We start from the raw sequence: 12,953 nt of genomic DNA, 5'->3' as shown, positions 1-12,953 counted from the left end.
ACATTTTAAAAAAATCAAAGGCCATAGTAGTATCTGTGTGAAATAGTGCGTGTGCCACCTTAAGGTTCAGTGTCATATCTTGCCTGGGTACCTGTTATTCTCTCTGATTTTACACATGAGTAGAAAATTGAAGTATTAAGGGGGCTGTTTCCATTTCTTGTTTTCTCTTACAAATATATTCTGCAGGATACTTACTTTGGGCAGTCCATTCATTACACAGCAAATGCCTTCTGCCTCCCTGCTCACCTCTGTCAGGCTGCAGGCTTTTGGCCAGATTTGTCCTTTTGCATCAGCTCATATGGGAGATGTGCAATTATAGCTTATATGGGGGAGATGGAAGAAAATATCATCTGTGGAGGAGCAGGAATATATCATTCTTGGATCATTTGGTGCTTGTGAAGGTGAAAAACTTAGAGCACCAAATCTAGCTTATCATTATGTCGAGAGCTCTGTAGGCATTTTCTTGGCTTCATAGATAGCTCAGTGTGCTGTTGTGTCAACCAGTATCCCTTCTCACCCATCAGCTCTCCTGGAAAGCTCCAGATAAATATTTCCTGCTTTATTTCAAAGCAAAGCACATGTAAACTTTTCATATCTGTTCATCCGCATTCCAGATCCAGCTGGAATCTTACACTTCCTTTTATTCAGTAATGTTTAAGAAACTAGATATTTATCCACAATCAGATTTTACAATGTGGACTTCAAAAGGGAGAGAAGCAAGAGGTGGGACAATGGAGTTAGTGCAGGGCAGAAGGGTGTGGACCACAAAGCCAGGATCCCTTCCAAGTGCTGCAGATTGATGCAGGTTAAAGCATCACTGTTCAGAAGGATTAGGAGTAGGGCTGCCCAAGCTGATAGCTGGCCCTGAATTTATTTGGCCCTGAAGACATGGATTTGAAGAGCTTCAAAAGCAATATCCCTAGTGCTTTCCCTTTAGTGAGGAAAGAATGTTTCTTTTGATGGTGATTATCTTGGATTCTTTAAATCCTGTTGCTGTGGTGTTAAAATACGTATTGTGTGGCACAGTGTTCACATTAAATGGGATTCTTATAATTTCTGTTCTAACTAACTGAAAATCAGGTCCTTTCCCACAGAGATTGGAGACTGGCGTCTGTCCAACATCACTGAGCTGATAGAAGAATAAATTGTTTAACCATGTTGATTGTCCTGAAGCCCTACAGGACAATTTAATCTCTGCAACCAAGTTAATTCATAATAGTTTCCTTTTTCTTCTTAGCTGTTTGTACAGAGTGCTTGGAGCTTGGGTTTTTGGCTGGTGACTTGTATATCTTAACTGCAGGCTGTATGGGAGCTGAAGGCACACAGTTGGGGGAATATTACCCCTGACTTTCAGTGTTGTAATTGAAAGTAGAGTTTGACACATTGGCATCTTTCTGTGTCAGCCATTGTCAGTGGCTTCAGCTGCCACGGTTAAGTATGTAGTCATTCATCCTTGGCAGGCAGCGTCCTTTGCAGCACGAGAGGATGGTCTCTGGATGTTAATGCTCAGCACTCTGGGAGCAGCTGGCTATATCGAATTCAAGGCATGCAGATTTTCTTGGCCATTTTACTTAGCAGATGGGTAAGGCTTGATAGATGGAAGATTTAGTTTCCAAGTCAAGGGCCAAATGTTGCAGTGGGAGAGAAAAGTAAATTATATCACTATTCAGAGGGGAAAGGCTCAGGTACTGTATCACAAAATTGTTGCCATTCATTTTCCTCTGCCTTGCACAAAATGCATGTCATTTCACCTTTCAATATAGCCGACTGTGGCATTCTCCTTCACTTTGAGATGCTTTGCAATACTGTCTGTGAGCCCATTTAATGAGCTTGAAAGCAGTTGCTGCAAATTTATGACAGTTTAATGTCTAAATGCCAGATATTTTTTAAGGTGGAAATGAAAGAGGAATTTGTATTTTGTATCAACCCAAATAGGTGAGTTTTCTTCAGTTCTTTTTTCCCCCACACCCTTTTCTTCCAACATATTTTTAAAAGGAAAATGTATTCCTTACTCCTGATCTGTTCAAATGATTAATATTCACCTACTTCTCACAAGGTAGCTGGTACCCAGTGATCATTAGAGAAACTTGTGGTGCTCCCTCCCGACCTCCTTGGTTGGTGGGAGGATAATCTGGGTTTCAGATTTCAGCCTTTAGCTTTGGGCAATGGGAGTGTCTGGTGCTTTGGACAGGGGTCTTTGAGTTAAGGTCTGATGTTGCTGTTTGGCCTCTCCAACTGCCTCAGTGTGTATTTGGGTGTTTCCTTGTTTTTATTTGTTGGTGTTTCTAAAATAAGCACAGTAAGATCAGTATGTTTGCCTGAGATCTTTTTTGCAGCTTTATAGAACTGTTTCCAGCAGAAAGACAGGTCATGGATTTCTTACATGACTTTAGCATATGGCTTTAATTATACAGCATGTGGCATAAATTTTAACACTTTATGATTCTGCTGAGTTTTGATAAATCAGGGTCTTCAGGAGGTTCTGAGTTTGTCCTATAAAATAATCAGATGAACAGAGAGCTTTGGCTGCTCTACAATGAGTGATAGAAAATGAGAACAGGTTGGTGTTTTTTAACTCATGAGGACAAGCTGAGCTCAGTACAGCTGCAGCACAGGGGTAGAACTTTGCCCAGTAAAGTCTATTTTCACTTGCTGTGTCTTGGTGGCTGAACTAGCATGGTGAGCCTGGCTGAGGTGCTCTGGTCTGTCCTCTGCTCACATTCCTGCTCTGCTCAGTCACTGAAACTGTCCTCTTTGGAGTTTTAATGTTGTCCTGAGAAGGGGCTGAGCTCCCTGGCCTGCCTTCAAGGGTACAGCTGTAGCAGCAACACTTTGAAGCACAGGGTCAACACATTGTGCTGCTGAGAGGTGTTAACAGTGCTGTCAATAGAGCTCATGGCTGATCAGCCTTGTTCACTGAAGAAGGAATAATTTCCCAGTCCCTGCATCAGATGCAGGAGCTGTAAGTAAATCTAACCTGTCTAGAGTAAGATTTCCACCATGCCTTCATGTGAAGAGCATATCTGGTTTATGACTGCAGAATGGGGTCACTTGTGCCTTGCCTTTTACCATATTGCAAATTTTTGTCTGAATAATTGCATTAACATCAAGCCACTCTTTCTATTCAGAATGGCATGTGCACCAGGTACTGGAGTCACCCAAAGGGTAAAATAAACAAGAGATTTTGCTTCTTCATATCATGTTCGTCCCATATTTACCCTATGGCGAGAGCTCTGTTAGCACAGGAAGCTGCTTGATGATATCTCTGTGTTTGTTTTTCCATTGTGCTTAGCATGACAGTTACCTATTTATTGCTGCTGAAGAGGATTACAGGCATTTTTCAATTATAAATGATGCACACAAGCATTATTTCATCTGTTTACTGCAGACCTATAGAGTGTTAGTCAGTTTTGAGCAAAAGCATCTTGTACAGGAAGCAACATTTGTAGTAGTGGTACTGTGGGTATTTTAGGGCAATTTCAGGATGCTTTTCCATCTGTCTGTTAATACTCACTCTGCAGCATTGTAGGCTTGTGTTTGTGCCTAGAATTCCTTGTCATTCTTGGTGTTTCTTCTGGTAAGTTCTTGAAGGAGTAGGAGAGAAACTCACAGCTTTTCACGCACAAGAAAAGCCTTGCCCAGGCATGTGTTGGGTGAAGCCAAAGTGCCCAGACCCAGTTACAGATGTGTGATCTTTCTCTAAGGTACCAGCAGAAATGTGGAATGTAGAAATTCCAATCTGAATAATTCATTGCTGTTGTCCTTCAGGATATGTTCATAAGATAAAAAAATACATGTCTGGAAGAACACATATTATATAACAAAGGAAGTAAAAAAACAGTTTGTAGGAGGATATAAGCTCAAACTTCATGGCATGGAATTGTAAAGCAGGTCAGAAGGACATTTCTTATTCTGGAGATTTTTTCCCTTTCTGCTATTTTTTTTTCTTCCTTTCTTTAAAGTATCAGCTGTTATCAGAGACAGGATTCTTGTATGGGTGAATCTCTGATCTCAACCAGTGTGGTAGCTGCAGGCCACTTAAAGCAGAGATGTGCAGCAATGAGGATAGAACTTGACATTTTAGATTTCAGAAACCTGATTTCCTCTGTGAACACAGGCAGAAAAAGGATACAAAGAAGTGAAAAAAAATAGAGAGATGAAATTCAAGGTGGTTTTTTTTGGTTGTTTAAGAATTTGAAGAAAAAGATGTAAGAAAACTTTTGTTCTGAAATCTGAAGCCTTGTACAAAATGAGAAAACTTTTGGTCACTTTTCTAATGGTCTTACCAAGATCCTGAAACAGTTGTACTGAGGTGTGAGAGAACTGTGTGTGAACGTAAGGTAAGAGGAAGGAAAGCACCTGGAAGGAAAATAAAGCTATATCCCATGCAGGTCTGAACTGACATCTCTGCAAGTGGCACTTGCTTGAATATGATTTTTAAAGAAACATGAGATCCTGCTCCCCATACCCCTGGAGAAACAAGATTACAGATGCATGGAGCATTTGCCTTCCAGCCTCCATAGAAATCCTGAGCCTGTTTTGTGCTGCTGAGGAGCACAGCACATTGCAGAATGTGCTATCAAAGGGGCTGCATGGCTGGATCTATACAGCCACACCACCTCAGATTAAAGGGGCGCTGCCAGGGCTGAGGTTAAGGATTGATCTACTTTGACACAAAATCCCAAAAGGAAGAGTTCTAACCTTTATGATCCTTTCTGTCTATTTGCTTTTTTCAAACTGATTGCAGCTGTCACCAGAAATAAAACCAAAGTAAACAGAATAAAACTCTTTACCACTTATAGTTAGGCAGCAATAAATAAAACATTGTTTAAGTCCAGAGCAATATTTTCTTATGTTCTTGTCCTTAAATGCTAGCTGCATCTTAATGATTTTTTTTTCAGTGGTACCCATGGTTAGAGAAACATGGATAAATGGAAAAGATGCAGGAATGTGTCACACAACAGGCTCTGTATTTTTAGTGTTTCTTTTTGATTTGTCAGATGTCAGAAAGAACCTACAAAGTGGGTAATTTGGTCCACTGTCCTGTGATTATTATTTATACTGGATCCAAAGTGTACAGAGCACCCCTTTGGGCATATTAAAGTTCATGCTTCAAAGAGCTTGTAGCCTTCAGGGTAATGGTGTTATGTCCAGTAACATCTGAGCTGTATATATTTCAAAGCTGCTTTTGCTGCTTTGATAATTTTATTGCATTTCTTGCCCTAGATGATCATTGCAAGTTCTGGAGTACTGTGATGAGAGAGGATTTTCAATTTCCATTTACAACACCAAACCATTTTGTCTCTAGAGAAGTGCATGAGAATGTGTCCTGAACACAGCAGAGTAGTTCATAGGGCAAATGAACAGAAAAAGAAAAGTGGTTTGTTTTGGTTTATCTCAATGCAGTTGGCTGAGAAGATAATGAGGTTTCTAAGAATCCTAATTAGTTATGGGGAGGAAGGACAAGATGAGAGGCACTTGTGCTTGTGAAACTTGGGCAGTGAATTCCAATTTTCTCATCAGGCTATTAAAATTTGTGATGTTATTACAGCACAGTTTTTGGATGTGCTGTGGTCAATGATGTCCTCCTCCTAAGAGCAGCTCCAGGCTGGTTCTGCCCTTCATAGATCAGTGTGCTCCCTGCTGGGCACAGGGTCCTTTTTCAGGGTTTTCTTCTTTTGTCTCCACTCCTTTCCAAATACATTAATACACGGCCATAATGTGATTAAACTCTGTTTTTCCTCATGGCATTGAGGTCATCAGCAGGCAGTAAAATACAGGGCAGCTCTTTTGTATGGGATGTGTTGCCTATTAGGAGCTGTCCATCCAGAAATTACCAACACTGCTCAGGTTCTGAAGCTGGTGGGGAAAAGAAGGAAGAATGTACCCCATGAGTAAGATACATGGCAGTATTTATCTCCCAAAAGTAAATTGGCAAGTGTCTTAAATAGTGGAAGATGTTCACAGAAATTGTGAGTTATTCCTACAATACCTCTGAAGAGGCAAAAGGTTAAAAAAATGCATTATTGGTTGTGAATTCCTTGTCTGTTTGCAAGTAAGTGACTGAAATGATGGGTTTAATTTGGAAGTTGTGAAGCTTAACAGGGTTAATCCTTCCTGCTGCCTTTCCCTTCTCTCTCTGGTGGTAGATCTCACTGTTGTGGAGGACATGTTCAATTTCTGAGTGATAGAAGGAATGTTCCAGGTCTTGGTCTAGCAGTGCAGGCAATTACATTGTCTAAAACGGATTGTTTTTTTCTAGATCTTCTCACAGAGCTCTTTTGCCTTTCCTTTGTCCAAGAGACACTAAATTAAATAAATTTAAAAATATGAATAGCAATGAGATGCCAAGGCCAAATTCCATTAGGGCTGAAAGGGATCCAGCTTCCCTGACTGCAGTGGCAGCACCAGATTTATGGCCTTGTTGGTAAGGAATGAACTGCTCTGAGATGACTTCTGTTTATCACAGCAGTTCTTCTCTATGAAAGAAGGAGTAGATGGAGAAAAATCAGCTCTGTGTTTTTAGGCTTTGCAAGGCTGATAATTGGTTAATGCTTTAAAGAATGCAGAGGACACTTTTTGTTTTTATTTAACCTTCCTCAGTATTTTGTGACACCATGTACCTTAGGCATTTGGTGAAGATCCATTGTAAATGTGAGAACTCAGCAGCTTGTTAGGTAACATCTTTTTTTTTTTCTTTTCTCTCGTTAGAAGATTAAACTGAAACTGTTCTGCCTAATGCCAGAGTAGATGTAACCAATCCTGTATCCTTTGCATGTAGGTCAGTCAGAGGGACAATTCAGCACTGGATCCCATTATCCATGGGTTGAAGGGCGTTGTACATCATGGTAAGTAGCTGCTTAAACTTTCTACTTGTTGGGAAGGGGAGAGGGGCAGAAATATTGTCCTTAAGGGATCAGGTCACCCCTGGAAGGACACAGTGAGCCCACACATTCCTCATTCACTGATGTTTAAGGGCATCACAGGCATTATTTGATAGGTAAAGATCAGAGTCATTTGTTACCTGAGAATGGTTTGGGGTGAACAGTAAACAATTTGTTTCTTTTCAGTCAGTGCTCCAGAATGCATAAGTTATCAATCACAACCTGCTGCAATCTATCATTCATATTAGAACTTCGAAGGCAGCCTGGATGCTTCACTCTGTTATTTATCTTCTGTTTGCTCTAAAAATACACCTCTCTGAAGTTTCTATTTGTAAATAAATTATTTGTCTTTCAAATTTAGGGAAATGATAATGAAACAGAAAATTAACTATCTATGAAAATTAATTAAACTTTGCTGCAGATGAACATCTTTCTAATGCTGGCATAAATACGACCATTCAGCTGTTCTGATGCATATACCTATTATTCTTGAACTTATAGCAGGTACTAAAATAAATATTAATATATTTTATACTTTTATAACTAATTTTTTACTTGGGAATTTTCCTGAAGCCTTACCACAGGTAATACATCATCAGCAATGACATCAAGATGCTCCGGTTCCCAAAGTACTCTTGTCAGGTTTTAAAATAATGATTTGTAAAGTTTTAATAATCTCATTGTAATTCAAAAGGCATCTGCTGGAATGGTGCTCAGTACAATAATAAATCTCTGTTCCATCTATAGTGCTGTGATAAAACATCTTTGTACCTTTTCTGAGGATTGTCTTTAGACATTAGGTAGTGCTGTAGAGCTTAACAGACATTTTTTTTCTCTTGACTGCAAACCTAAAACTAGTTGACAGTGTTAGATTAAAACAAATAGGATCTTGGATTAATTGTTCTCCTTTCAGAATCATTTAACTTTGCAACTGGGAAGGCAAATAAATCCAAACACAGTGAAAAATGGGTTAAAAGATAACACGCCATAAAGTCCTTCATTTAGAGAATTTTCCTTAGGTTTTGCTACTTATAAATTGCAGTGTTCTGCTGTGAAACAAAACAACACACTGAGCTGAAAAACTGGTGTGGTTTTCCACAAAAATAGAAGTTATTACTTCGCTCCTGCTGGATAACAAAACAGGCCAGCAAAAGCAAAGCTGGGAGGCGTTAGGCTGCAAGGTTTTTTTTCAATGTCTGTGTAATTTGACACTGCAGCCAAGCTGCCATTTAACTGGACTGGGTGAAAACCTTTTAAGAAAGATTTTCACCAGTTCTTAAAACCTTCTGATTTTTATAGATTCCCACATGGGACCTGTTTTTAGTTTTGTTCTCTACCTGCTTTCTATTGCAAGACTCCAACCCCCTGCAAGCACGCAGTGCTTTGGCCACCTCATCAGGTTTTTCTGCTCCCTGTCTTGCTCCTCACAGACAAAGCAGCCACTCATGGATAATCACACCAGGATCTCCTTAGAGGATTCTTCCATGCCCAAAATTAATTGTTTGGGTAGGATGTGACTCGTCCCCAGGCTGTGATTCCCTGGCCACACAATGATCAGTCCATGTCTGTGCTGTCTTACCCACAGCAAAATCTGGGTGGATAAAAGGGGTTTATTTTTGTTTTGCACACAATGCACAGAAGTCTGCTAGTGTTTCAAGTAAAGGAAATCACTTGATATATTTCAATAGCTTGTTTCCTTTTCAAAACATTAAGGAAGAAAAAGAGGAAAATCATGCTTTCCTTCCTGTTTCAAAGGCTCTGATTAAAGGCCTTTTCTAAGGTTCTTTTGGTGGTTACAGTAAAGGAATTTCCTCCTGCAAAGCAGTTGTTGAAAGAGATCATTCTCTTTAACTTAAATATTGATAGAACACTTCAGTGAAGAATTCTCATATTATCTCTCTTTTAATGTTATTATATAGAATAATAGTAAAGATGTGAGGGTTTTATTCCAGATTATAACATTTCTTTTCTTGATGTGGTTTGCTTACATCTTACATGAGTACAGCTTTATGAATTTATCTGAAAAGCTTCTTCCTGCTTTCCATTTGCCTTGCATTCAACTGAGACCCTAAGGCAACAAGGACTTTTTGGCTGAAACACAGTGAAAAACTCTTGTGGCTTTTGAATAGAGTGGTTGGATCAAGCAGGAATCCAACAAAAGAAGGCAAAATTGAAACCTTAAGTTTCTTTGCATTTTATAACATTTCCATCACCATGTTGGTTTTAGCTGGTTGTCACAATACAGAGGCATATACATATAATGTAAAATTAAGAATACTTACAAACGTTGAGGTTTTCTTGTCCCTCTCTCTCCATCTGGCAGAGCATGTTTCCTGGGCTGTGCTGCACACTCATTCAGTTCTCAGCATGGGAATGGCACACCCACACAAACCCTCATCATCCTCATTTTGTCATTTACTGGAAGGCCTGGCCCTGTTTGGGGACTCCACTCTGTGCAGAGCTCCCACACTGTCCCCACAGTGGTGACAGATCTGGTAACACTCAGGTGGATATACAGATGATACTCATAGATGATATGGGGTTTTTTAAAATTTTTTGTATCCTTTTTTCTGTGAAGTTCTTGTGTTCTTACATTGCCCTTCCAGGGGTATGCAGACATTTCCAAAGTCACAAGTACTTTCTGTAGAAGTGAAAGCAATTTTTGCTTGATATTTCATCAGGGATTTGAAATGCTTACTAATTTGATGGAACATAAATAATTGTGCCCTTCACAGTGTCACCAGCTTAGTAACAATGATAGAGAAACATACACATAAAAATCAATACAGGCTTAGTTGCTACTTAGTTGATTTTGTTTCCTCATCTCCAGGCATAATTTTGTAGAATCTTAATGGTGACATTAAACTTAATTTTACATGAGCAACCATATAAAATTTCTTAGCTGAAGGGGAAATCATGGTGTACCAAACTGCCAGATGATGTCTGGATCTATGATGATGCTTTGGGGTCAGCCCCATGTTCTTTCAGCTGAACAGGTTGTTCCCACACCTCTCCCCAGCTCCTGCATCTGCCCTCCAAGAGCAGCCCAGGATCACTGAGAAGGCTCTTACAGGAGCTGTCAAATGCTTGTTGCTGATTTTGAAATTGCTTTTGGGTTTGTGCTCTGCCAAGGATTTGTCACACCTCCTGCCAGCCAGGTGCCTGCTCTTCTCACTGCCCCAGGGCTCGTGGGGAGCCACAGAGCCCAGCCAGGAGTGACAGCTGGGAGTGGGCAGCCCTCCCTGGGGAGGGGATGGGGTACAAGCAGGTAGGCTTTGGATTTTCTGGGGCTGACTTGCTCTTTCAGCTCTGAATGCTGGGGGTCTTTTTTAGCTCCTCTTTTAGCTCCTTTCATCATGAAATGCTCTTCTCATCATGAAAGCTGGTGGGAAGGGTCTATCAGCAATGCTGGTGCTGACAGGACGGAGTATGCATGTTGTTCATGTTGTAGTTGGATCATAGGTTAAAAAGCCACTGGTGCCTGGCTGTGGTTGCAGCACACATGGGGCACTCTTGGTGCTGCACATCTGACTCCTCTGCTCATTTTGCTGCCCAGATGCTCAGCTGGGTGCCCTGTCCTGAGCCCCTCTCTACTCCTCATCCTTTGTGATGCTGAGGATTGCAGGGCAGCAAGGAGCTGCTCCTGTGCAAGGGCTGAGGAGGCTGCTGAGGTCTCGGAGGGAATGATTGTGCCCTTGTGGGAATAGGGACTGAAATACCAGGTTATGTGTTATACAGTTGATTTGCATTAAAATGACTATGAAAGCTTTTGCCTGCCACACATTCCAGCAAGGTCTCAGAGGAGCACCTGGCAGGATGGAGCTATTGCACAGAAACATTGCTTTTCCCACCTTTGCTGTCTTTGATTTGCCCTTTTGGTACTGTTTTGTGTGTAAGCCTCTTAGAGCCTTTTCCTTGTTTTTACCAGTGCCTGGAAGGCATTAAAATGAGCCTTCTTTCCTGATGTCAGTCCTGGGGTGGCACCCAATACTGGAGGCTGTGTGACATTCACATTTTCTCAGCCTGGCATGCTGCTCTGCACAGGACCACCATCCTGTTTTACTGTGCAGGCCAAGTGTTGTCAGAGGGGACAGCAGCCCACACTACCCCAGGCCCGTGGAAAAGATTTCAGGGTGATGGAAACCATGTTTTTGTCACTCTGTCCTGTTCTCTGTGGCTGTCGTCAAGAATCTACACTGATCAGCAGAAAATTATTATTAGAGCGCAAATAAATTACCACAGCAGAAAAGGCTCAATGTCACAAAAATGGGGCTCTTATTACCTTCCTTGTCAAAAGTGAGCTCTGAATATCAAAGTGCTTCAAGATCAAAAGCTTAGGTACAAAGTGAATCAATGGCATCTGTTGCTTGTTTGTGAACATGAGGTGGGGTGAGGGGAGGAGAGGAACCTTGGTTTATTTAAAAAGGAGGTTGGAAAAAATCTTAAAAAGCTGTAACTGGAACCCAGCATGGAGCCGAGTAAAGCCTTGGATCTCCCTTGAGATGGGCCAGAAGTGGTCAGGCAAGGGATTGCTAAAATTTCTGGTCTTGCTGGGGAGAACTTAACCAAAATACAGTGGAAACAACCGCTTTAATAATTAAAAAGGATAGAGAATAAATATGTTGCATATCTCTTCAGTTGTCCTAGGTGAAAAATCAGTGAATAACCTGTTAAAATAAATCAGCACTAAAAAAGAAGCAATCTAGACAGTGTTAGTTACCCTGTGGATCTATCACACCAGAATGCATAATAACAAGAAAACACCATTAGCACCATGACACGTTTTTCCTTTTGTTTTGAACTTCAACCATAACACCGCCTGACAAGCTGTTTGCCTTCTACACCAAATATCATGGGGTTGTAAAGAAGGGTGGGGGAGAGGGGTGAAGGTGAGATGTGATACCATGGGACCCCATCTTTGAAAGGAAAACTTTGAAGGAAGCAGCAGCTCAATTTGGAACAAGGAAGGACCATCAAAGGGAGAGCAACAGTGTACGTTAAACTGAGAAGGAAACGTGGAGGAGCATTTCTTTTTCCTCAGGGATGAGCTGGATATATTCTTTTGTTTTCTGATCTGTTCTTGTGTTCACAGTCAGAGTAGCCCTGTGAAAGGGGCCAGGACACGATTGCTGTGGAGCAAAGGGGAGGAGGAGGGAGGTGGGAAATGAAGATGAGAGCAGAGGTGATAAGTTCACACCTTTATATAGGGCAGCTCTGTGCATAGCTGCAGGGGTCTGTATCATTTAAAGGAATTAATGGTGGAAGTGTTGGAAATCTCTGGTCCTTCACCTGTCTGCTCTGCAGAAAGCAATGCTGGTCATGGCTGAGTAAAAATCAGTAAGCTGACAGAGAATTAATAATTGCACAGAAAAACTAACTCAAACTAACAAAATAGATTGCACTTGTAAAAGTTAGGAATTAAAGCTGATGTTGAATGTGAACAAATCATCTGCAGGGAGTAGGTTTTGAGTGCTATGCTGGTGGGTTTTGGGGCTATTCACTGAGAAATGAGGGGTGGAGAAGTCTGAGAACATGTGGTTTTGCTCTGGCTCTGCAGGACCAGATGTGAACAATCCATGCTCCTCTGGGCACTTCTGCTTCACTTCAGCCTCTGCCAGGGTCCAGCTTTTGCCAGGCATCCTCCTCTTCTCTAAACTTTGTCATAGTTTCTTTTTTCTCTTATGGCTGGTGCTTATTCTGTATTTCTTAGTTTCCTTGCCTGTCCAGCCTCATGTACCTCTGCCTCAGATCAGGTTTTGTGAAACCTGGAGAAGTCTCATCCCAGTCTGGGATGCTAGCAGCTGCTCTGCATCAGCACTGCTTAAGCATGAAAGATTCAGAATAACATTTTCCTTCTTTAAAGAGTTAAGACCTCTTCTCTGCAGCTAAGCCTTTTCCTCCTAAGCTGTTTTAAGAAAGGGAGTGAGAAAAATTAAGCCTGAGACCAACACGTGGCATGGAAATGGTTTTTTGTGAATAAGAGTCTTGCCTTTTTTATTCCTTCCTCCTGGCTTTTTGTTCCTCTCACTGGTTGTCTCAGATTAAATTAGTCTGCAGGACTGTGTTATT

General features: G+C 41.1%; 1 protein-coding gene across 1 annotated transcript in view; it reads left to right on the top strand.

The window, feature by feature from the left end:
• PTPRG (protein tyrosine phosphatase receptor type G) overlaps nt 1–12,953 on the top strand; it is a 388,816-nt gene that overhangs the window by 274,816 nt on the left and 101,047 nt on the right. Inside the window, exon 6 of the mRNA XM_059479803.1 lies at nt 6,782–6,848. Within this exon, the coding sequence (XP_059335786.1) occupies nt 6,782–6,848 (67 nt within the window). The remainder of the gene's footprint in view (nt 1–6,781; nt 6,849–12,953) is intronic.

Source organism: Ammospiza nelsoni, chromosome 11 (assembly GCF_027579445.1).
Source record: "Ammospiza nelsoni isolate bAmmNel1 chromosome 11, bAmmNel1.pri, whole genome shotgun sequence".
Taxonomy (NCBI): Eukaryota; Metazoa; Chordata; class Aves; order Passeriformes; family Passerellidae; genus Ammospiza; species Ammospiza nelsoni.
The sequence above is the reverse complement of the archived record's forward strand: the minus strand, read 5'-3'. Positions and strand labels throughout refer to the sequence as shown.